This window comes from Rhincodon typus, unplaced genomic scaffold (assembly GCF_021869965.1).
Source record: "Rhincodon typus isolate 14 unplaced genomic scaffold, sRhiTyp1.1 hic_rhity00002295, whole genome shotgun sequence".
NCBI classification, from domain to species: Eukaryota; Metazoa; Chordata; class Chondrichthyes; order Orectolobiformes; family Rhincodontidae; genus Rhincodon; species Rhincodon typus.
Genome location: NW_025967933.1, coordinates 1 through 25,000, shown reverse-complemented (window position 1 = coordinate 25,000; position 25,000 = coordinate 1). Strand labels below are relative to the sequence as shown.

Here is a 25,000-nt window from a genome sequence, read left to right as displayed (position 1 = left end):
GATCAACAGCTCAGAATTTGCACAGAGGCAGGTGAACCACAGGTATTCAGCAGTACTTTTGCCTCACAGGCTTCTTTCAGCTTACCATACAAAGCACACATAAATGCAAGCAGGCAAACAAGCTCTGACTGACAACTTCAAGTAAATCAATCTCACCCAAACTAGACCTTGAATTATTAAAAATAGTCTGATTCATGCCATTATTTAAATTATCTTTCAAACATATTTTCAAAATTTTGAACATGCTTATCATTGCTAAACTGTAACAATGTTACAGTGATAGCTATATAAATGATATCAATTATATTTTAAAAATAATGTAACATACATCCTGCAAAAGAAAGAGATTGTTTTCTAAAGGGTAAAGTTTAGAAATTAGACTTTAGTTAATCAGACAAAGAAAGTACAGTAGAAGTAAAATCACCATAATCCTACTGGACTATAGCACAGCTCTCTCATTAGAAAGAGATAATTGGTGTGGTTTAACCTGAGGGTCACCACGCCTCAGGTGTGGGGAGAGATTGAGAAGGAGAATCTTTAATGGTAACCTCAGCCCAAGCAGGACATGAACCCATGCTCTTGGTATCACTCTGCATTGCAAACCTGCCGTCCAGCCAACTAAGTTAACCAACCCCTAAAAGAAGTTTAGCAATTTAAAAGTCAAGTCATAAAGACAAATAGATTATTGTCAGTTGATAGTACTTGTATTCTAGCTCAAGGTCTTTAGTCCCTGACCTCTACAGCTTCCCAATTTGTTGATCTTGGGCTTGGATTTTTATTGCTGCTGCCTGAGGACTAATGATTTTTTCTTTTAGCAGTTAGTAAAATTTTGCTTTGCAAACACGTCAGTGAAATGTTGGAATCTGTACTTATCAGTGCAAAAATGTCGTGGTTAAACACGACACAAATATTGTATTTTTGTTTCTCTCTGTTTCTAAGCAGGTATCAAGGTGCAAGTTTCGTCATAATAGATTTTCTAGTCAAAGGCAGCATATGCTTGGCAGCTTGGTAAATTTGTTGCATATATTTACGTTTGACTAATTATACAATAGTTTTTTTAAAAAAAATCACAAACATTCTGCAAGATAGAAATATCGTCAATGATTATATACAAAAAGCTTATGCTACCCACGTTATAGTGTCTTAAAGTATTTAAACGCCTCCATTTTCCATCTCGTTCTGATGTGACGTCCAGATCTGAAAGAATTTGACCAGTAGAACCTGGACGCCATTCTGCGGCAAATGAAAACAAAAAAAAAACTTAGTACTTTCTCTTGCCTACTGTAACAAACAATTTTCCACAAACATTATGGCCTTGAAATCAGCAGGGAAATAGAGATAGGGAATCCAGAAGCAGACAAATAACTCAGTGAGGCAAGAAATTGGAGGACCTACCAATCTTACAGCAGGGCCACACTTAAATAAAACCTTGAAGGTACCACCCAACACCTGACAAGAATCACTACTTGATCGGTGAGCAAACACGGGCATCTGGCATCGGAAAGTCACAGCAAGGATGTATGCAAGAACGACCTCTGGCCCAAATGTTTTGAGCAGGAACGGTTAGAATGCAAACATGCGAAGGTTTTGCAATGGTGGGAGGTGAAGGTGAGAAGAGAACATTGTTCACAGAGATCAGAGATGAAGGCTGCAAGAAGGAATAGAGAGAAGGCTGATAGAAGGGATCAGGAATGGAAAAAGGATCTAGGCCAAGACTGGGGTGGGGTAGGAAGTTGGTACAAAGAATAACAACTAGTTAATATGGTAAATCAGAACTTACCAAGAACAACACTATCCAGCGCAGGCCTTTGCGAAAAAGGAACATTTCTGTACACTTGGTCAAGAATTTTCTCTTTAACCTGGGTTATACTGTCACAGCTCAGAACCTTTACTGGCATCGATTCTCCAACATCCTCTTGTGCGATGACATTCAAAGTCTGGAAAGAAACAAAGAAAAATGAAATAGACAAACAATTCCACAGTGCTGCCCTTTGTTATTTGTTATTTGGTATTTGGTTTTAGGAACATTAGTACTTCAGTTCTCCATAAGCAAGCTGGTCACAATTTCAAATCTTAGAGTACTTCGAACACAAAAGTCGATTTGCACTTGGAACCAATCCAGAAATTAATATCTAACTTTAAGGAGTCTGCAAGGCGCTTTGCAATTGGAATGAACACTCAAGTGGGAAATTAGATTATGTTATGAATACAAGATTTTATGAGATGGTTATATTTTAACTCTCTAGTTCAAAGAAAAATGTGTAATGAAAAAGTAGCATGAGATGTACTTCTAAGTCTGTATCATCTGGTTACCATAGGGACAGAGGCCCATGTCAAATGCTAGTGAAATCCATGTGCCATGTTTAACATTTAAAAACAAGGAGCAGAGCAGCTGGCCTTGTAATGGATAGACTAAAAGATTTCAGGCAAATTGATTAAAAACCCTGGCCAAATGGAGTGTATCCCTGAGAGAGAGAGCAAGAGACAAGCAGGCAGGCAGACAACAGGCACACACAGTTGCCTGAAGACCATAGAGAGAAAGGCTATTTTCTGTTCACTACCTAGAATAATGCAATTTACAGTATGTTCATTAATCAAAGAAACTTAACTCGTGGAAAGTCAAGGACACTGGTGTGGCCAGGAGAAAGTAAAAATCACTGGAGAAAACAGTGTTGCTAGAGGTCAGTTTGAGATTGCTCAGAAGACCGTTTGAAAGAACCTTCAAAATTACTGGACATTATCTCTCAGGAAACGGGGAGCAGTGAGTCTGTTGGAAGCTGGAAGTTTGGACTGTTTCCTGTAAAGACTGCAAACCTGCAGTAAGCATGGCGTAACATATAATAAGGCTCCTGAACCCAGGGCTCATATGCTCTGTCTGCTTTTCTTGTTGTTTTTCTTCTGTTTGCTTGTCTCTTGCAAATATCTCAGACGTGGCAACAGACTCAGCAAGGTAAGCCCAGTGCGGACCTGAGGCGGCAGCGAGGTGAGACCCCACAATGGAGTCATGGTAAAGGTGTTGGAGGTGAGTTTGGGACCCCCACAGTGTCTGCATCCAGCACGCACTCACGGAGGTGGTGGTGGAGGGGAGTTTGGGCCCAGTACGAAACCCGCTGGCAAAGGCAGCGGCTGCATCAGTGAGGCGGGTCTGAAGCAGGCTCTTGATGGTGTCGAGTTTGGGCCGGTGCGGGACCTGGCAGCGTCGGTGGCAGCTGCACTGGTGAGGTCCCGAGAGTACTCAGGGTGGCAGCGGTGAGATGGCACCAAAAAGTGGTGACTCTTGTTCCGGCGCTGCAGCAAGGGGACTCGTGGCTGGCCGCTCCAGGCCCATGGCTGAGTAGTTGACAAGAAGGATTGTAAGTTTGAACTTTATTTCCTTATTTTTCTGATTTGAGAGTCTATGTTTTGGTTTACTCTTCTGTGTTTTAAGATGGCGCTGGAGAGTGGCGACAGATACTTTTCACTGCCTTTTGTAACAAAATATACGTTACAATAAATAAACAAATCAAATCAAATTTTGTCATTTTTTTAAAAAATGAAGATAGATTGAGATGCAGAGTGGTCTGCTCAAAGCCAATAAAGTAAACACCTGTGGTGTTTTTTACAAGTTGGAACAATAGAAGCAGCATGAATGGATGGGGTCAAGCTCCCACAGAACTAGTATTCTTAGTTCTGGCTTTCAGTAGTTGCTGGGACCTTGAAGCTGGATGTGGAAGCTTTTATTCTTCTCTCTGTCACAGCTAAAAACTGGGGTTCTCTTCCTGCTGTTAGAATTGCACGTGAGACAATCTGTTTTACTGACTTTGCCCTTGCCAAGGGTATGTTTATAGGATGTTACTATATTGGAACAGTTAATTAGCTGTAGTTAATATACATATCATTTTGTTAAACATTTCAATAGAGTTACAGTTAAGCCAATTCTTTTCTTTAATTTTTGGTTTTATACTACAGTTAAAATACAGACAAAGCAAAGTGTGTTCTGCTTGAAGTCAAGTAGTTTATCCAATTGAATTCAACCTGGAACACAATGCCTTACACACTTTTAAAATAAGAAAAAGTTAGGGTCTAGGCTATCTTCTTAATATATTTGAGGGGTTTAGTCTGATCCATAAGATGTGGGACATGTGGACTTACCAATACATGATATTCCACATCCTCTCCCAATAATCCCGTGTCATTTAGTGTGTATTTAGCTTTTTTCAGTTCAGCATCCACTGGGCCTTTCTCGACCTGGTGTTTAAGTCCTTTGAAAAGTTTGTATAGTGGCTCTCCAGCAGTATCCTGAATCATAAAAGTAGAAAGACATCCTTCAGTCATACAACAATATGAACATGCAGCCATAACACAGTGTGGCAAATATTTAGGGTTACCTTCAGGAACTGGTATAGGCAAATAGACATCCAGTTGGAAAGCATCCGTTCCACAACGGTTTCACATCTAACAGAAAAGAATGACAAAAGCTCACACTGCATTCAAAAACCAATTTCAGAATTAACTCTTCATTACTCTTTATGTACTGTATTGTATTCAATCTTAACATATTAATTCATCAATTGATTGTGGTTAATTACTGTAAAACAAATTTAGCTATGTTTACATATTGCAAACAAAAGATGATGCATCCAAAAACAGAAATTGTTGGAGAAAAGACGTTTAAAATTTAAAACAAAATTGCAAAAGATGTAAAGAACATTGCAGAAAGAAGTTAAAGACCCACAATGTGCAGATATGCAATAGAAAAGCAGGATGATTATAGGCTATTCAAAATTAAATCTCAGTCAAAGAAGTACTATGCAGATCAAGCCTGAAGTTAAGCAGAAAACACAGGGAAAATTTCAGTACTATAAAAAGTTCATACGACAGGTCAGCCTCAGATATTGTGATTTGTTTTTTTCTTAAAGGAATTCTAATTCAAATGTGAAAAAGTGGTATTTCAGCTGTGCACAGTCTTGGTCAGATCCATTCCAGAGTACTGAACACCGAATTTCAAAATATACATATATCAGAGGGATAAACTGCAGATTGACTAGAATTATGCCATTGGTTTAAAGGGTGACAAATTTTTGCAATTCACTTAATGTTTTACTATAATAAAACTGTTTTCCTTGTTAAAAAGCAAACACTACACACCTTCGGAGCATGAGCTTCGGGTTTTTAGCAACGTATTGTTCCATGAGCTCCAACAGCAGTGTCCTCATGATGTCAGTGTAGTATTCCAGCTTTCCATGCAGAGCAATAGTCAACAAAGATGCAAAATAAACTTTCTCTCTTGCTGAGAAATCTTTTTGACTCTCGAGTGTGTGGATAAACTATTTAAAAAAGTATCATTCATTAGTAAGATGTTAAATGAAGGTACAAAACCCTACAGATGAGATTCTGCTTTCCAAGTTTCAGACTTCACCCAGTCTTTACTGGGGCAGAAGGTGGCCATTAAGCTTACTTAATGACCATTAGGTACACCATCTGGTTGGCCAAAAAAGTGGCACAAATGGTGTCTTAACTGGACAATTTCATAATTATCAGCACGGAAGTCAGTTTGGATATAGAGGAGTTAATACAATTAAACAATGGAACAGAAACAGGATGATATAGCATCAGTGAATAATGAAGGGCTTCATTGCATGAAAAAAACCCACATTAAACATGTATACAAAGTAAAACTTAACTTAAAAAATAAAATGCAAAGTATGTTTGAAGCATTATAGTTTTCACCTTTATTCAGTAAGCATTGCATTAGCTGGGGCATTTATGACATTTTGTAAGTTTGTATGGTGGAAAGTTTCCACTGTTTGCTGATTTTTTTTTAGAACTCTAATGCTTGGCTAAAGGAAATCAATTTCTCCTCACTGCCTTCAATTTCCTTCCTCTTTTCTAGAGATGCTGGAACTCATTTCTCCTCTTCATAAACCTTGGTACCATTCAGGTGGCACACATCTAATGACCCAATGCTGCCATATTTGTGGGTTAGGTCCACACCCTTGGCCAAACACTCTTCAAAGTCTAGAATCATTTATCACAGGAATGGAAAGTCAACCTCTGCTACAGTGCAGGGGTAGACATAAGGCCGACATATTTTGGACACCAAACCTAATAGGTAGACATCCTGCATTCAAACAGAAAAGTAAACAAGACACTGCTATTTTGCTCCCATAACATTTATTTGCTGATATCTGTTGTAGAAATGTGCTCCTACATCGGGAATAACAAACACTCACAACAATGCAAAGGGCATGGAATCCTGGTGTAAAATGGTCTCCACCTCTGCTGGCTTTGCTCTGCACCTGAGAAATTAGCATTCTCCAGGTAAAACTCAGGGGAAAAAGAAAAGCCTTTCATCAATACCCTGTGGGGTACAGTTTCCACTGATCATCCTCAGTCACTTTGCAAAATGTTGACTGGCATCAGTGTTGACAACTAATGTAGACAAATTATGTATGCATGCATGGGGGAATGTATGAATACAACAGACACAGAGCAGAGAAGCCCTTGGTTATCATCCCTTCCATCTTACTAGGTCATTTATAAAGTGCTCATTCTGTTAACTTTCTTGAATACAAACTGGAGTGTGAAACTGGGATATTCCCATTACAAACTGATCAGCAATGCATTGAGCCATCAAAGGAGACTTTGAGCAATTAAATTCAAATTTAACATTGAATTTTGCACTCAAATATACATATGTTGGGGAATTAAGCACTGTTTCAAGTTTATGATGTCATTTCAACATGAAGTACTCAGATGACAGATTAAACTGAGACACCTTCATCTACTCTATCTATTGGTCTGCCTCAGATAAAACCATCTAATGATAGTTTAAATCATGAGGAGCATAGATAAGGTGAATAGCAATGGTCTTTCCCTAGGGTAGGGGAGTTCAAAATGAGAGGACATGTTTTTAAGGTCAGAGAAGAAAGATTTAAAATGGACCCAAGGGACACATTTTTCACACATACCGCTTGTTTCAGCCAGTAAGACATTTGATTTTCACATTAAATGCCCATTGATGTAATGTCCTGTGTGTAACTGTGGTAGACAACTGGACAGTACTACAGTAGAGAATGCAGTTTGTGTGACGAATGCAGGTATCACTACAGCATTTAAAAGAGATTTAGATAGGTACATTAATAGGAAAGGTTTAGAGAGATACAGGCCAAAGGGGACTGGTTTATTTTGGGAACTTGGTCAGCGTGGATGAGTTGGACTGAAGAGTACATTCCCATGCTGAAAGACTCTATGATGGAGTGTGAAACTCTCAACTATTCACAACAGCCTTTTTTTAAAAAAAAAAAAAAAAAAAAAAAAAAACTGCACTTCAGAGATCACCAATTCCCTGTAGTGATAAATTAGGATTAGATTTATGCTGCAGGCTCAGCACCACCAGAAACTGGGTTGAGACCGACCAATCTCAGTTCATGGAGGATTTGTTCTCAGAAGAGAAACGTACATCACACCAATTCCTGCAAAATTCAAGTTAGGTCCACAGGTGAAATCAGAGCAACAACAAGTTTCTCCAGCGTTTATACTACTAAGGTGATCAATCATTTATGGCAAATTTTGACTTCAAGATATGGGAGCAGGTTTTAACAGGCTGTTCAGCATAAATGGGGTGGTAGCAACCTCAAAAATAGTTCACTCTCATTTGCAAAGGGATGGGACCACCTGCCTGTTTCAGCCAGTAAAACATTTGATTTTCACATTAAATGTCCATTGACGTAGTACCCTATGTGTAACTGTGGTAGACAACTGGACAGTACTGCAGTAGAGATATCAGACAGGATGATATTATATTCATGGCAATGCAAGAACAAGAAATAAGAGCATGAGAAGACCACACAGCCTGCCAAACCTGCTCCACCATTCAATACAATCATGGATGACCTTAGAGTTCAACTCCACTGATTCACCATGCACCCCAAATCCATCAATTCCTGAAACTCAAAATCATGTCCAACATAGCCATAAATGTATTCAATGATGGAGCATCTACTCTTGAGTAGAGAGTTCTGGCGATTCACAACTTTTACACTAAGAAATTTCTCCTTAATTCAATCTTAATTCATCATCCCATTAGTCAGAGACTGCACACTCTGTTTTGGATTCCCCAGCCAGTGGAAATAACTCCTCAGAGGTTACTGTGCCAGGCCCCTTCAGAACCAGGAAAAGTTCTCCACTGGACTCCAAAAGAATAATGAAGACTACTGTCAGCTTGGAGCAACTTTCCGCTGGCCAGATTTTCCTCCAAGCTTTGTGATATTGTGACAGCCCAGAGCTGGCAAGTTGCAGCACTGCATCTGGAGCCTGCAGCTCATTGTTACTGAGACCCTGACTACCAAATCCATTGTTTCCAATCAACAACAGAACAGAAACATATTTGTACGCAACAAAGCTTTCTGAATGACTTTCGTCATTCAGTGCCACGTATGTTGTCACTAGACAAGTAACAAAACAAAATATTACTTAAAGATTGTTACTGCTCATGCACTAAATAATGCATTTGAATTAAGAATTATGCATTGATCTTATATCCCATCACCCTCTATAAATGAAACACAATATAAGTAATGTATAAAATCAGGTTCAGCTCCAATCCTCATTCTTTTTATTCTTTACACACTGGAAGTTAGTTGACTTCAGCTCAAATTAGACTTACATCAATCAAGAAAGATTTGCTGTTCAGCAAATTCGAAAACTGGTTAAGAGCTATCTCTACCGAATGTCGCCTTGCCTCTGGAATGTCCAGTTTGCCAGTTATCATGACATCATTTTCTCCATCCTTTGACGGTAGGAAAAAGACACGATCCGTGTAAGTTTTATAATCCAGAAAAGGGATGCCAACATCATTCAGATCATTTGAGTGGTCCTCCATTTCGGTCACCAGGTCTGCAAAAAAAAATTGTTCATCAAAAATAATCCCACAGGTTGTCCAATTTATTTCAGATACATTTATGAATATTTGATTCATTTAAAAAGCAGTAATTCTACAGATCAATGTTGATACATGCTGTTAAGAAAAATATTTGTGAGCAATGATACACGAAAAAGGTGTGTTAATGAGTTTTCTTTACACAGTACTGGTTTGTGTGCTTTAAGTAGGTTAAATGTATGAAGGTGTCTACAATGCACACGGTCCACTGCCTGAAATGACTTATTTAAAGATTGAAGGAAATTTAACAGAATGGCAAGGAATGGCTGGAGTTTGTTTCATTGTAATTAAAAATAATTAACACTGAGCAGATAATTGTCTTGACCTGTTTACATGGTAGAGCATTTTGAAAAACATTTTAAATTGATTTAGCACCTTCAATGGTCACTAGACATCTAAATTACTTTATAGCCAATTAAGTACAATAACAATTACAATTCAAAAGTAACTAAGAAAACGCAGCAATCAATTAGCCAATTTTCACACTGTAAGCTCCCATATTCAGCAATGTGATAATGGCTGGGAATCTGCTTTTGTGTGTAAAAAAAACCAAAACAACTGTAGATGCTAGAAATCAGGAGCAAAAACAGAAATTGCTGGAAAATCTCAACTGGTCTGGCAGCATCTGTGTGCAGCTGAGTTCTGAAGAAGAGTAACTTGACCAAAAATGTTAACTCCAATTTCTTTCCAGAGGTGCTGCCAGATCTGCTGTGATTTGCCAGGAATTTCTGTTTTTGAATCGGTTTTTTTCATGTTGATCAAGGGATAAGCAGCCTTGAGACGAAGGAAAAGTTCCCTGCAATCATCAGGAACAGAAGCAATTTTACCAGTGAACTCTTTCTTGCATCGATCTCTCACACTCTCCTCAAGACTCTCCAACTGTAGCTGAATCTTCTTGTACTCTCGTTCTGCTTGCTGGCTCTTGCGCCTAAAAACAAAAACAGTACTTTTCCAAAGCTGTTGCTTTTGTCTTTGTAAATAAACATCGTTCTTGTAAAAATTGAATTTGATACTATTTAACCTTGATGACAGAGAAATACTGATCTAAGAACAAAAAGAGTTTTTGAATCTGATTTCAATCTTTTCACAGTACCAATTGCCTTCAGGTCAAAACTGACTTAAGGAGGAGGTGAATCCCTCTAGAGAGGTGATGTGTTGCCTACAGCAAGTATTGTAAGTTGACATTAAATGAGTGACCAATTAGTCACCAATCAGTAGTTAATTCAGCAATTTGTTTTGAACTGGAGGAGAATGGAGGTGGCAGGAGAGAATGGGGAATCTGCTCACCACCTATTAAGCTCCTTTAGGAGCAAATTAATGGTTCAGGGTGGGCAAGGCTGGGTTTTCAAAGGTCACAAGGCAAACACTCTGGTGCATGTTAGTTGACAGTTGTCTGGCTTGTTGCAGAGAGATGTGAAACATTGTTTTAAACAATGGCAATGCACTAATTTGTAGGGTGCCTTATATCAATTGAGCACATTAGCTTTATTTTGGTTGCATGAACACTTTCCATTGGATTTCCATTGGAAGCTGCCTGCTCTATTCTGCAAGACAGTAACAGGTCCCATCATGGCTACTGTCTGGATGTGCTGCTGGTATCAAGTAGTATTTAGTATTAGCATTAGTATTTTAAAATACTGAAGCATGAGCAAATGCAGTTGAGGTGGGTGGTTGGCACCCAGAATTTAACTGGTTTTGAAAAACAAGCTCCAGGCTTAGGCTCAATATTCTGGGTTGGCACCCAGTAGGATGTTAGTGTACAGCACGTGTGGACTTTTCTCTAACGGTACGGATTTTGGAACCCTTCAACTTCCTCATTGTATAAATATTTAAATCAATTTATCTATTAGCTGGTGTAAACATGGCTGTGTTGATGAAAAGAATGCTCACATAGAAGCCCTGTTGGACTTCTAATCAGTCAGCAAATCCTGCAGCTACATCACTTTATCCTTCAAGGGAAGAGGAAATTGATACAGATAGTGATGTTGAGCTAAGCAGGAGATGGCACAACATTAGAGGCAGTAACAGGTAATCGGAAGATCTATGCTGTCGTTCAAATACTCAGAATTACATTTCAACAATGAATTTTAAAAAGTGGAAATAAACTATAACATACAAAGCAGCTAGTGGGACTTCACTTGTTCCATTCTGTGGCAGCTATGCTTCATGGATGAGCTACTTAATGAAATTAGCAGCACCTTTTGCAGCAACTTTCCTGGCTTTACTCATTTCTGTATATATAGAGCAAAAAGCTGTACAGCATGGAAACAGACCCTTCAGTCCAACTCATCCATGCCGACCATATATCCTGAATTAATCGAGTCCCACTTGCTAGCATTTAGCCCATATCCCTCGAAACCCTTCCTATTCATATACCCATCCAGATGCCTTTTAAATGTAATTGTACCAGACTCCAGCACTTCCTCTAGCAGCTCATTCCATACACGCACAACCCTCTGCATGAGTATATTGTTTCTTAGGTACCTTTTAAATCTTTCTCCTCTCACCTTAAACCAATGCCCTCTAGCTTCAGACTCTGCTACACTGGGAAAAGACCTTGTCTATTCACCCTACCCACGCCCTTCATGATTTTATAAACATTTATAAGGTCATCCCTCAGCCTCTGATGCTCCAGGGAAAATAGCCCCAGCCTATTTAGCCTCTCCCTACAGATCAAACTCTCCAGCCCTGGCAACATCCTTGTAAATCTTTTCTGAACCCTTGCTAGTTTCACAACATCCTTCCCATAGCATGAAGACCAGAACTGAACACTATTCCAAAAGGGTCCTAACCAATGTCCTGTACAGCTACAACCTCCCAACTCCTATACTCCATGCACTGACCAATAAAGACAAGCATACCAAATGCTGCCTTCACTATCCTCTCTACCTGCGACTCCACTTTCAGGGAACTGTGAACCTGCACTCCAAGGTCTCTTTGTTCAGCAACACAACCCAGGACCTTACCATTAAGTGTATAAATCCTACCCTGATTTGTCTTTCCAAAATGCAGCACCTCGCATTTATCTAAATTAATCTCCATCTGTCACTTCTCTGCCCATCTGATCAAGGTCCCATTGTACTGAGATAACCTTCTGGGCTGTCCACTACACCACTGATTTTACTGTCATCTGCAAAATTACTAATAATACTCCTATGTTCACATCCAGATCATTTACATAAATGACAAAAGACAGTAGACCCAGCATCGATCTTTGTGGCACACTACTGGACACAGGCCTCCAGTCTGAAAAGTAACCCTCCATCATCATCCCTGTTTTCTACCTTTGAGCCAGTTCTGTATCCAAATGGCTAGTTCTCCCTGTATTCCATGTGATCTAACCTTGCTAACCAGTCTGTACCAGATCCCTGCTGTCTGTACCTGACATATGCTTCCTTCTTTTTCTTGACCAAAATCTCAATTTTCTAGTCATCCAGCATTCCCTACACCTACCAGCCTTGCCCTTCACCCTAACAGGAGCATACCGGCTCTCGTTATCTCATTTTTGAAGGCTTCCACTTTCCGACTATCCCTTTAACTGCGAATATCTGCAGCCCCCAATGAACTTTTGAAAGTTCTTGCCTAATCCTATCAGAATTGGCCATCCTCCAATTTAAAACTTTAACTTTTAGAACCAGTTTATCCTTTTCAATCACTATTTTGAAAGTAATAGGATTATGATCACTGGCCCCAAAGTGCCCCCCCACTGACACCTCAGTCACCTGCCCTGCCTTATTTCCCAACAGTAGGTCAAGTTTTGCTCCTTCTCTAGTAAGTACATCCACACTTTTATTTAAAACCTGCATATTACATACCAATAATAGATATTACAGACAAGTTTGGTTTGTAACTAAATTGGTGGACTGGTGCACACCAACAATTAACGCAGAGGTTACACAACATTCCATGCTACTTTTCTCATGTTGCTGCATGTCAACTGTAGCTATGCATCAAAGCCCAGGCCTAGCCTTTTGTTGCTGTATATTAGCAGAAAACATTCAACATACCTGTAGCAGTAAATAGACACACCAATAATCAACAGCATTGGAATCAGTACAAGTGGCAATATAAGACCAAGTGGCAGCTGTGCTGGAGTGTCATATTTTACTTTCCCCAGACAGTATTCACGGAATCCCATTTTAACCTGGTCAGAAGACAGAAATTTTCAGAATGCATTAATGTTTTATAGCATTTAATTGAAGTGGCAACAAAATAGAAAATATTTTAGTTAGTGTTTCTTCAAAGAGCACAAATGGCAATTTAATAGTTTCCATTAATAATTCAGAAGGGCAAAATCAAGCCAAAGACTATAATCTTCTAGTCAGATTTAAGTTTGCAGCCATGGAATTCTGGTTCATAAAGGGAGCTGTGGTCTGTTAAGAGCTGCAAGCTAGAGTTCAATAGAGCAAAGAAAATAATATGTCACTGTTTAAAAGGATCCCAGGCTTTGCCAGAATGGTCTTGAGTATTTGCTTGTGAAATCCAAAAATAATCCCACAGCCTTGCCACCTTTTCTTAGGCCTGAACCCTATAGAATCACTCAATGCTGAAGGTGGCAAATTCTACTCCCCTTCCCTCTGCTGGTTTTTCTCCGCTGCTTCAAGTTTTTTGTTGCTTAAATTATGCAATCGTTTCCACAACTACAGTCACTTCTATGCTCCAGCAACTCAGCATAAGGAATTTTCTCTAACCCCTCGCCCCATTCATTAAATGCCAATCAGACCAAACAAACAGAAAATAGTGTTTCTCTAGTCATTCATCACAACCATTCATTACTTTAAATACTTTTACTAATCCTATTAACCTCTCCTTTGGTGGAAATAGTCTGGAGAAGGCTGATGAATATTTTACTGTTTTGCTTGACTGTACATAGTCTGTGCTAGAAGCAAGCTTGGTGGGCCAGGTACTCTAGTCTCATTTCTTACAAATTTCTCAGAGGAGCACTGAAAAACCAAACACTTATCCCGTGAAATTGGTCTTCCAAGAAAAGGCAGAGCAAGTTTAATTTCTGTGAAGCTGTTTCCAGTGAGACCTTCAAACTTTGCACTCTTATAACTGGCCAGCCAGAGCTCCACTAATCACAACTACCTAGTCCAAGCGATATTGATCCTGCTGAAGATGCTGGCCAAGTGTATGCAAATTGTCTCACCCAACTAACCCAATAGGGCTATATCGTTGGGTTACTGCTTCCACTATAGATGCAGGGGAAGCAGCATCATGGGTGTTTGGGTCAATAACAACTTTTATTCAGATATACAATGATGCAGACATGAACTAAATGAAGAATGAAAGGTACGTACAACAAATTCTGGAAGATCATCATTTGCATCCCGTTTTACCCTCTTGGGCGCTGGCTGTTTTTCAGGTGGAGTACACACAAAGTCCTTCACAGAAAGTGTTGTAACTTTACACTCCTCTGTTCCAATATAAGCTTTCACTTCTTCTGGTGTCATCGCCGCATTCAGACATTTTCCCTAATGTATTAAATGATGGAAGATTCCAACAGGGAACAAAAAAAGTAAAATAAGTCATAAACTGAAGCATTAAAACCTTCTGCCTTCCTTTTACATTCAAGCACATTTGGAATTGTCACCAAAATTACAAATTTGGGATTGGATTACACAAGGGTTAAAAGGTGTTACTTCAGGACATCCATCCATATGGAAATGTGCATGCAGCCATTGCAGTTTTTTTTGATATACAGTGGGTAATATCAGACAGCATGCAGAGGCAGGAAATTACAGTGCAATCAGCAAGTAGTATTAAAACAAATTTCTGCTGCTTGGCTTCCCAGGGGTTATGGAAACCTTCTCCAGCATTCCCATTAGACTAGGAAGTGCAGGGTTACTTACCTGACTGCTCTAGGAGGCTTTTGTTTGCCCCCAAAAATAAAGGCCTTTCTCTCCGCCCTGCTGTGATTGTCGACCCATCTCCTTCCCCTCCCAATTGTTGAGGGCCATTCCCAAAAGGTATCTGATAATGGTTTCCAGTAACATAATAAAAGCAAAATACTGTGGTTGCTCTAAATCGGAGATAAAATCAAAGTGCTGGAAAAACTCAGCAAGTCTGGCAGCATCTGTGTATAGAGAAACAGAGTTAACATTTCAAGTCTGGTATGACTCTTCTTCAGAAATGGTTTCCAGCCTCTGGGTTTCCCTCCCAGCCACAAGCCAGGCTGTCAATTCGTACGGTTCCCAAGTGGGAAATAAAGCAAATTGATAGTGAGGCCCTGTCACGTTTGACAGCCTTGCCAAATTGCTCAAAATGTTTTTATCTCCTAAAAACTCCTGATGAAAATATCACAACATTGTTTCCAAATCACACTTTAAAATAGAAAAACCAAAGCAGCAAAAATTACCTACAGAAAACAAGAGGCTACATTTCTTCACATTATCATTCCAATGCACAGATGGAATTTAGAGTGTGGGGAAAAAAATCTGTTTACAGAAGAGAGATGTGCAGTTTTCAAATCAAAGACTCAATGCTACAGTAGAAACCATATAAAAACCAAGATGCAGCATCCTGTAGTACTTCACTTTAAAATCTTTGCTCTTGAAGTTTAGTCACTCTTGTTCTGTAGGCAGACATGGCAACAAGCATGCACAATCTGAGGTACCACAAATAACAATGAGGTAAAGTGACCAATAATATGGATTCTGTTGGCACTAAATGAGGGATGAATATTGCCCGGTACTCTAGAAACGCTTAAAGGAGTACTATGGAAATGTAATGTCCTGAATGGGCAGACTACTATTTAAGTTCTAGAAGTAAGTCAGTAACTTCAGTAATAGTGTCCCTATGGTACTGCAGGGTCACAGGCTAAGATATCTTACCCTGTGACCCTGCAGTACCACAGTGACACTGTTGGATAGGGAATTCCAGAATTTTATCCCAGTAATGAATAAACACTGGTATATCTCAACGTCAGGGTGGTTTAGAACTTGGAGGAGAACCTGCAGGCGTTGGTGCCGGTGGTTCCAAACTTCTGCTGTCATTGCCTGTCTAGGCAATGGAGATTGTTGGTGTCAAATATGCTGTCGAAGAAGCTTTGGTGAGTTGTTGCAATGCAGCTTGGAGATGGTACATAATGCTGTAACTGTACTCTGATGGTGAACCAAAAAATTTGCTTTGATCCGAATAATATAGAATTTGAGTGTGATTGGAGTTACATTCATTCAGGCAAGTGAAAGTAATTTCATCATAGCCTTGGCTTCTGCCTTACTCATGGTAGGCTAGTTTTGGAGAAGCTCCAAACACACTGCAGAATTCCCAGACAGTCTCTACTCTTGTAGCCACAGTACTTGTATAGTTCTGTTAACCCTTTGGTCAATAGTTACTCCTAGTATGTTGGTGGCACAGGGTTGAAGCAGTAGTAATGTTGTTGCATGTCATGGGAAGACTATCAGATTATATTCCTGACAAATTGCTGGGAGATTTCTGGTGAAACTATTGAACCAGATTACAACATTAGATGAACTCAATGTATGTAGATTTGGTGTGACAACCTCCAGCCATTTCTGAGATTCGATTATACCCAGTTAAAATTGAACAGAGTGAAGCTAATCCGAACATCCAAACCAATATACCAGAAGTATGAATGAAACGTGTAACACAAGACAATGCATACAAAAGCAGCAAAAAAATCTTTCAAAGCTTACAACTAAGAATTACCTTAATGAGGATTGGTGGTTGCTTGAGCACGAATACATCGTTTTTAAAACACTCAAAGACTGGATCCTCTACATATTCAAAGGTTCGGTTTTCATTAAAATTATCCAATATGACAAAGATACAAACATTCTTCTGGTTTGCAGGAGGCGATGGAAAGATGAGCATTGAATTATTTGAATTTTGTAAGGCTTCGGTTTCATTCTGCAAGAGAATATAAAGATTTCACATACAAAAAGTATTTCTTCCTTCTGCAATAACTGCAATAATATCTATATCCATAATGATAGGGTGCTTAAATTATTAAATTTGGTTATCTTAAAAATATATATCTGAATGAGGAATGATAATTAAATACTTTGTAAGTAGGGTGCACCCCTCCTCTGACAGAGGAGAGAACGCTGCCACTCAGACAAGATACCCACTGTATGAAGCAAATGAGATCCAGTTGAGAATCTTTGTAGGCACTTTGACTTAACACAATGCTCTAAGGCCTTAGTCATGAATGATTAACCAGTAGACAATCTTGTCATCCAGAAGGTCTTGTGGCACAGTGGGATAACGTCCTTGCCTCCAAGCCAGAAGTTCCAAGTTTCAAATCCCATTCCAAGATTTAATGGCACCTTAATAACTTGGTTAAACACATTAGTTAACAACCTGCTAATACAGTGGGCAGTAAGAATGGGAGAGTTACCTGGTCAGCCATGTTTAATGTGAAGTAGTCACCTCAAACTACAGCCTCTGGCAACAAACTAATGACAAATTGTCTAATAGGAATAGACATAAGTATGTGCTTTGCCTGTTCCATACACTGTTAGGTATTTTCACAACTGCCTAATGTTAATAATAACATCTCATCTTCTTTAACAAGTAGCTTTGGTACACTTCATATAGCAGATATAATGATCTTTTGTAGGCTGTCATTCAAGTTTAAAAGAGTAAGAAACAAATATGATATCTGGAAAGGAAATGAAAGTCATACTTCCTTTGTTTTAGAATTCAGAGCCTTATAACAAGTACAAAGTGACAAGTTAAACAAAACATGACTCAAGAGACATCAAGATGCAAAATTATAAAAACACTCAATTTCATTTTGGCTTGAACCTTTTTCCATATGAAATTTTTTTCAGCTATTAACTTAATTACATGAACCTCACTTCTTGAAAATGACTATATGTCAATGTTAATGAGAAACAAACTGTACCTTTTCTACAAGTTGTCCATTCTCCATTACTTTCACTTTCATGATGCGTTTTTGTACAGCATTAAATCCCTGTCCAGTCACTGTGATATTTCTGCCCCCGCTACATTAAGAAAGCAAATTATTTAGCATGACTGACTTATTAACATTGGCTGATGACAAAAAAAAGAGAAATGTATGTAAGAAACATACATAAAAGCATCGAGGGAGAAAAAAAAACAATGGTACGAGAAATGTATGACTAAAGGACCAAAAGCAAAAGGAAGGCAGACAAGTAATTACCAAATAAAAATGACCAATTTATTTTAGATTCAAACAACACTAAGGATGATCAATTGTCAATTGATAAATATATTGAAAACAAAGAAATTAGATACATCTACATAAATCTTGTTTTCTACGTCTATTTTTGACAAGGTTGAACTGATTTAAAATGTACCCAAAAAAATTATTATGCCATTCAAAGTTAACTTGGAATAGGAACCTAAGATTGGTTTGGCAGATCCCTCCGTTCCTCCACTCAAGAGGAAAGAAAATGGTTCAAATAGTCTTTTCTATCAGGTATTGACTGGACGTCATACATTTAAAGCTGTTGAACTGTGAACTGAGTAGGCCATATACTCACTGGAGGACAGCAAGACAAATTAGGTTCATAGATTCACACTATACCCAGGTTTTCATATTTTCTTTCAAATACATAACAGAACCATAAAAAAGCTGGGTGTACAAATCATCAAGTTCAGATTTTGAGTGGGAACGATTGTGTGTTGGTGTTCAATACCAGATAGGAGTGAATATTTGAACCAGTGCATTATGTTCTGAATAAATCAAACATTTTGTCAGGAAAAGAGGTTTTACCAAAGTTTGACTGGAAACCAAGTTATTTTAAAATAATATGTAGAATATTACCTGTAAATACTTCTTTGTGGATAAACATCATGGATTACAGGATTAGGGACATAGTCAAAATGATAGTTCTCAATAGCTTTCTTTGTGAATTTTCCATAGTGTACAAAAACAGTACATTTTTTGTCACCACTTTTAACAGTTCCATTAAGAGGACCAGTGATACAGATCAGGCTTTCATTAAATGCCATCCTGTAGAAAATAAAAGAAAACTTCAGTAGGATTTTAAAGAAAAATCAAAAACTCATTCTAGTATTTATTAATGGGGAAGATTGTAGCTAGCAGATCACTAAGTACATAAACATAATTCAATGGCTTAATGAAAACAAGATTCACAAAATTAATCTAACAATATACATTAAAATAACCCTCAACAGTATGATCCAGAGGCACAAGATTGTTTTTTCATTTAGTTCTGGAATGTGCAGGTTGCTGGTTGTGGCTATCCCTACTTAGCCTTGAGAAGGTGATGATGAGCTGCTTTCTTGTATTGCTGCATTCGCTGTAGATAGACCTGCAAGTGCCTTGGACAGGGAGTTCCAGGGTATTGATTGAGTGATGCTAAAGAAACAGCGATATATTTCCAAGTTAGGATGATGAGTGGCTTGGAGGGTAACTTGCTGGTGATGTTTATGGATGTGGTACCAATTAAGTGGTTTCTTTGTTTTGGACAGCACCAAGCTTCTTGAGTGTTACTGCAGCTGCACTCAGTCAGGGAAGCCGAGAGTATTCCATTACACTCTAGTTCTCTCTAATTTACATTCCATCTGCGAGGGTTTCTGAGGTCCATGTGCAGCAGTGACTTCTGGAACCAGAAGTCAATACCACGTTCAACGTGACAAAACCAATCACTGTTCATGGAAACTTGGAGGGAGTGCACATGCACACAGCCTAGAGAGAACACTGCTCCTGACTTGCACCTTGTAGACGGTGGAGAAGCTTTGGAGAGCTAGGAGGGGAGTTATTTGTTGCTGGATTCCTAACCTCTGACTTTCTGTGGTAGCCACAGTATTTATATGGCTGCTTCAGTTTGGGTTCTAGTCAATGGTAACTCCCAGGATGTTGACACTGTGGAATTCGGTGATGGCAATGCCATTGAATAACAGGGAATGACAGTTAGATTCTCTCTGCCACTTTCCAGCCCACATCAGGATAATGTCCAGGTGTTGCTACATTTGGATACGAATGGACTGCTTCAGTGTCTGACAAGTGGTGAATGATGCTGAACATTGTGCAATCATCAGTGAACATCCCAACCTCTGACCTCATGATGGGGGGTTGGTACTTGAGGAAGCAGCTGAAGACAGTGGGACCTAGGACACTCCTGAGAAACTCCTGCAGAGATGACTAGGGCCGAAATGACTGACCTCCAGCAGCAACAACAACAACAACAACCACCACCATCTTCTTTTGTGCCATATATGACTTGAAGTAATGGAGAGCACCCCCACTCCCACCCCCGATCCCCACTGACTCCAATTTTGCCAGGACTCCTCATTGCCCCACTCAGTCAAATGAAACTTGATGTTAAGGGCCCTCACTCTCACCTCACCTCTGAATTCAGCTCTTTTGTCCATGTTTGAACCAAGGCTGTCAGGAGATCAGAAACTGAGTGGTCTTGGCAGAATCCAAACTGGGTGTCAATGAGCAGTCTACTGCTGAGCAAGTACTGCTTCTTAGCATAGTTGATACCACCTTCCATCGCCTTACTGATGATCAAGAGTAGACTAATGGGGCGATAATTAGCCAGTTTGGAATTGTCCTGCTGTTTGTATACAGGACATACCAGTGCTAGTTTTCACATTGACAAACAGATACCAGTGTTGTAACTGTACTGGAACAGCTTGGCTGGGAGCTTGGCAAGTCGGGACCCCAGATCTTCAACACTATTGCTGAAATGTTGTCAGAACCCCATAGCCTTTGCAGCATCCAGTGTCTCTAGCTGTTTCTCGATATCACAAGGAGTGAATCAAACTGGCTGAGGACCGGCATCTGTGGCGCTGGAGACCTCTAGAGGAGGCCAAAATGGATTACCCACTCAGTACTACTGGCTGAAGATTGTTACAAGTTCTTCAGCCTCCTCTTCTGTGCTGGGCTCTCCCATCATTAAGGATGGGAATGTTTGTGGAGCCTCCTCCTTCTGTTAGTTGTCCATCACCATTCATAACTGGACGTGGTAGGACTCTGCAGAGCTTAGATCTGATCTGTAGATTGTGTCATTGCTTGGCTCTATTGGCATGCAAATATTCCTGTATTGTAGCATCACCAGTTTGGCATCTTATTTGTAAGTATGCCTGGCTCCTCCTGGCATGCCCTCATGCACTCTCCATTGAACCAGGATTGATCCTCTGGCTTGATGGTAAATGGTAATGTGGGGGGCATGCCAGGCCACAAGGTTTCAAATTATGATGGAGTACAATTCTGCTGCTTCTATTGGCTCACAGCACCTCATGGATGCCCAACGTGGAAATGCAGGATTTGTTCGAAGTCTATCCCATTTACACAGTGATGGTGCCACATAAAAAGATGTAAGGTATTCTCAATATGAAGACAGGACTTTGTCTTAACAAGGACTATGTAGTAGTCATTACTAAGGATTCTGTCATGAGCAATACATTAGTGGCAGGCAACTTGGTGAGGATAAGGTCAAGTATATTTTTCCCTCTTGTTCATTCTCTCAGCACCTATCACAGATCTCGTCTAGCAGCTATGCCTTTTAGGACTCCACCAACTCAGTCAGTAGTGTTGTTACGAAGCCACTCTTGGTGATGCACATTGAAGTTCCCACCCACAGTACATTCTACACCATTGTCACCCCTAGTTCTTCCTTCAAATGGTGTACAACATGGAGTAGTACTTACCTATCAGTGATGAGATACATGATCAATTAGATGAGGAATAAATGTTGGCCGGTATAGCAAAGCACTCCCTGCTCTTCTTCAAACAGTTATGTCTACCCAGTGAGAAAAGGTGTGTTTGGTTCATTGTTTCATCCAACATTGGCACCTCAAATTGTGAAGAACTCCTTCAGCACAGTAGTCAAGTATCAGTCTAGGTTATGTGCTCAAGTTCTGAACTAGGAACCTGAACCATAAGGTTTGACTCCAAAAATGACAGCATTATCATTGAATCGAGGCTGGCATGAGAAAATGTTCTATTCTATTCTGTTCTATTACCCTGATGTACTTACGTAAGGTATGATTTGTCTGATTAGCATACAAAACTGTATCTCAGTACATGGACAATAATAAATCAAATCAAAATTAACATCCCAATGATCTAGTCCCATTTTTTAATTATTTTATACAATGTTTTAAGTATAGCATTAAGAAGCACACATTAAAGCTGATGTATTTTTAAAATTTATTCACAGAATGAGGGCATCACTGGCTGAGCCAGCATTTATTATCATTCTTAATTGCCCAGAGGACAGCTCAGAGTCAACAAAATTGCTGTGGGTCTGCAGTCACATGTAGGCCAGACCAGGTAAGGATGGCAGTCTTCTCTAAAGGACATTAGTGAACCAGATGGATTTTTCCCAACAATCAGCAATGGATTCATGGTTATCATTAGACTCTTGATTCCAGATTTTTATTGAATTCAAATTCCACCATCTGCTATGGCAGGATTTGAACCTGATTCCCCAGAACATTATCTGGATCTCTGGATCTCTGGATTAACAGTCCAGCGATAATACCAAGAGGCCATTGCCTCCCCTAATAACAGAAGAAGATTTGGCAGGTTTGTTTCTTAAAGAAAATCTATCTTCATTTCCTTAGTTTACTTCCCCTATACAAACACTAATTAGTCCAATGAGTAACCTTCCCAAACTCTTTAACAATGCTGTTCTAAAAATGATTGCAAAAAGGTGCTCAAGGGAAACCTAGGGGGTTCTTTAATGAATTTCCTTGCTGCTTGTTGAAGTGTTTCTATTTTATTGTTTTCTTTAATTGGGAACTGAAAGCCCTCATACATAAGACAGAAATAAAATAGTTCACCCTAGCACCTTGAAAGTTCTGGAGCACTCTCAATGATTCTGAAGATTCATATGATCTCTATAGATTAGGAATACCACAGGTTTGATGAACAATCAATCTGAAGTAAGCTTGTAACAGCCAGAACTTTGTTGTGGTTGCTATAATTGGCCAATGTGAGCGTGAGGTGAGGGATTTGGACAAGATAGTTAATGTTATACATGTATTCCTTGCTGAGAGTACAGCTGGGGTGTTAGGTGAACACAGATTGAGGCTAAACTGTAATATTCTCAATAGACAAAAAAAGCATGAAACTCACTGGTTTGACTGTTTACAAGTAAAAATCTGCTCGAATGAGAAATATGAGGAAGACTATATCATGGAATTTTATTTCACTATGACTGCCATTACTTTCAGCAGATGATAGAGGAAGAACATAAAATAAATTGAAAGAAAACATAGAGATAGTAAGAACGGCCGACACTGGAGTCAGAGATAACACAGTGTGGAGCTGGAAGAACACAGCAGGCCAGGCAGCATCAGAGGAGCAGGAAAGCTGATATTTCGGGTCAAGACCCTTCTTCAGAAATGGGGAGGGGCAAGGGAGCTCAGAAATAAATATGGAGAGAGAGGGGCTAGGGCTGGGGCAAGTAGGTGGGATGGTGATAGGTGAGTGCAGGTAGGGAGTGGTGGGGATTGGTCAGTGAAGTGGAAGAGCCGGATAGGTGGGAGAGAAGATGAGCAGATTGTGTCATGTCAAGGAAGCGGGGATAAGAGGGAGGGTTGGTCATGGGATGAGGCTGGGAATGGAGAGATTTTGAAACTGGTAAAGTCCACGTTTAGGCCATTGGGCTGTAGGCTCCCAAGGCAGAATATGAAGCGCTGCTCCTCCAGTTTCCAGATGGTGTCATTGTGACACTGGAAGCGGCCCAGGATGGACATGTCACCCAGGGAGTGGGAGGGGGAGTTAAAATGGTTCGCGACTGGAAGGTGTTGTCACGAACAGAGCGCAGTTGCTCTACAAAACACAGTCACCGAGTCTACGCTTGGTCTCACCGATGTAGAGGAGGCCACATCAGGAGCAGCGGATGCAACAGACCACATTGACGGATATGCAGGTGAACCTCTGTTTGATCTGAAAGGTTTGTTTGGTTCCTTGGATAGAGGTAAGGGGTGAGGTGTAGGGACAGGTGTAGCACTTACTGCGGTTAGAGGGAAAGGTGCCAGGGGTGGTGGGGCTAGTGGGGAGTGTGGAGCGGATGAGGGAGTCACAGACAGCGCGGTCCCTATGGAAAGCAGATAGGGTTGGGGAGGGAAGTATATCTTTGGTTGTGAGGTCGGATTGCAGATGGCAGAAGTGGCGGAGAATGATACGTTGAATACGGAGGTTAGTGCGGTGATACGTGAGGACAAGAGGGATTCTCTGTCTTTGTTTTTGTTGCAGGGAGGGAATGTGAGGGCAGAGGTGCAGGAAATGCAAGAGACGCGGTCGAGGGCATTTTCGGGAAGTTGCGATCCTTGAAATAAGAGGACATCTGGGATGTTTGGGTGTGGAACGCCCCATCTTGGGAGCGGATGCGGCAGAGGTGGAGGAATTAGGAGAAGAGGATTGCATTCTTGCGGTAAGGTGGGTGAAATTAGGTGTAGTCTAGGTAGCTGTGGGAGTTAGTGGGCTTGAAATAGATGTCGGTTTCCGAGGCTGTCACCAGAGATGGAGACAGAGAGGTCAAAGAACGAGAGAGAGGTATCAGAGATGGTCCAGATAAACTTGAGGTTGGGGTGGAAGGTGTTAATAAGGTTGATGAACTGTTCAAGCTCCTTGTGGGAGCACGAGGCGGCGCTGATAAGTCATCGGTGTAGCAGAGGAAGAGGTGGGGGATAGTGCCGGTGTAGCTGCAGAAGAGGGACTGTTCCACATCTCCTACAAAGAGATCACTTTCTATAGCACCTGTGCTCTGTTCGAGATAAATGACAAAACTTCCCAGTCGTGAACCATTTCAACTCCCTCTCCCACTCCCTGGGCGACATGTCCATCCTGGGTCTCCTCCAATGTCACAATGACACCATCTGAAAACTGGAGGAACAGTACCTCATATTCCACCTCGGGAGCCTACAACCCAATGGACTCAATGTGGACTTTACCAGTTTCAAAATCTCCCTACCCCGAGCCTCATCCCATGACCAACCCTCCTTCTCATCCCTGCCTCCTTGACCTGACACAATCTGCTCATCTTCTCTCCCACCTATCAGCTCCTCCCACCTCACTGACCTCACTGACCAATCCCCACCACTGCCTACTTGCATTCACCAATCACCATCCCACCTACCTTC

At 40.3% G+C, this 25,000-nt stretch overlaps 1 protein-coding gene across 1 annotated transcript; it reads right to left on the bottom strand.

The window, feature by feature from the left end:
- Window positions 1-502: 502 nt before the first annotated feature.
- LOC125481479 (plexin-B2-like) lies at window positions 503-18,887 on the bottom strand (the record flags this gene model as incomplete). Its single annotated transcript, XM_048593073.1, has 12 exons — window positions 503-1,233; window positions 1,781-1,937; window positions 4,132-4,278; window positions 4,368-4,434; window positions 5,128-5,306; window positions 8,648-8,877; window positions 9,748-9,848; window positions 12,928-13,064; window positions 14,221-14,394; window positions 16,592-16,792; window positions 17,793-17,892; window positions 18,699-18,887. Coding segments are annotated over 12 exons (1,858 nt in total), but the record flags the coding sequence as incomplete, so codon positions are not given.
- Window positions 18,888-25,000: the final 6,113 nt, after the last annotated feature.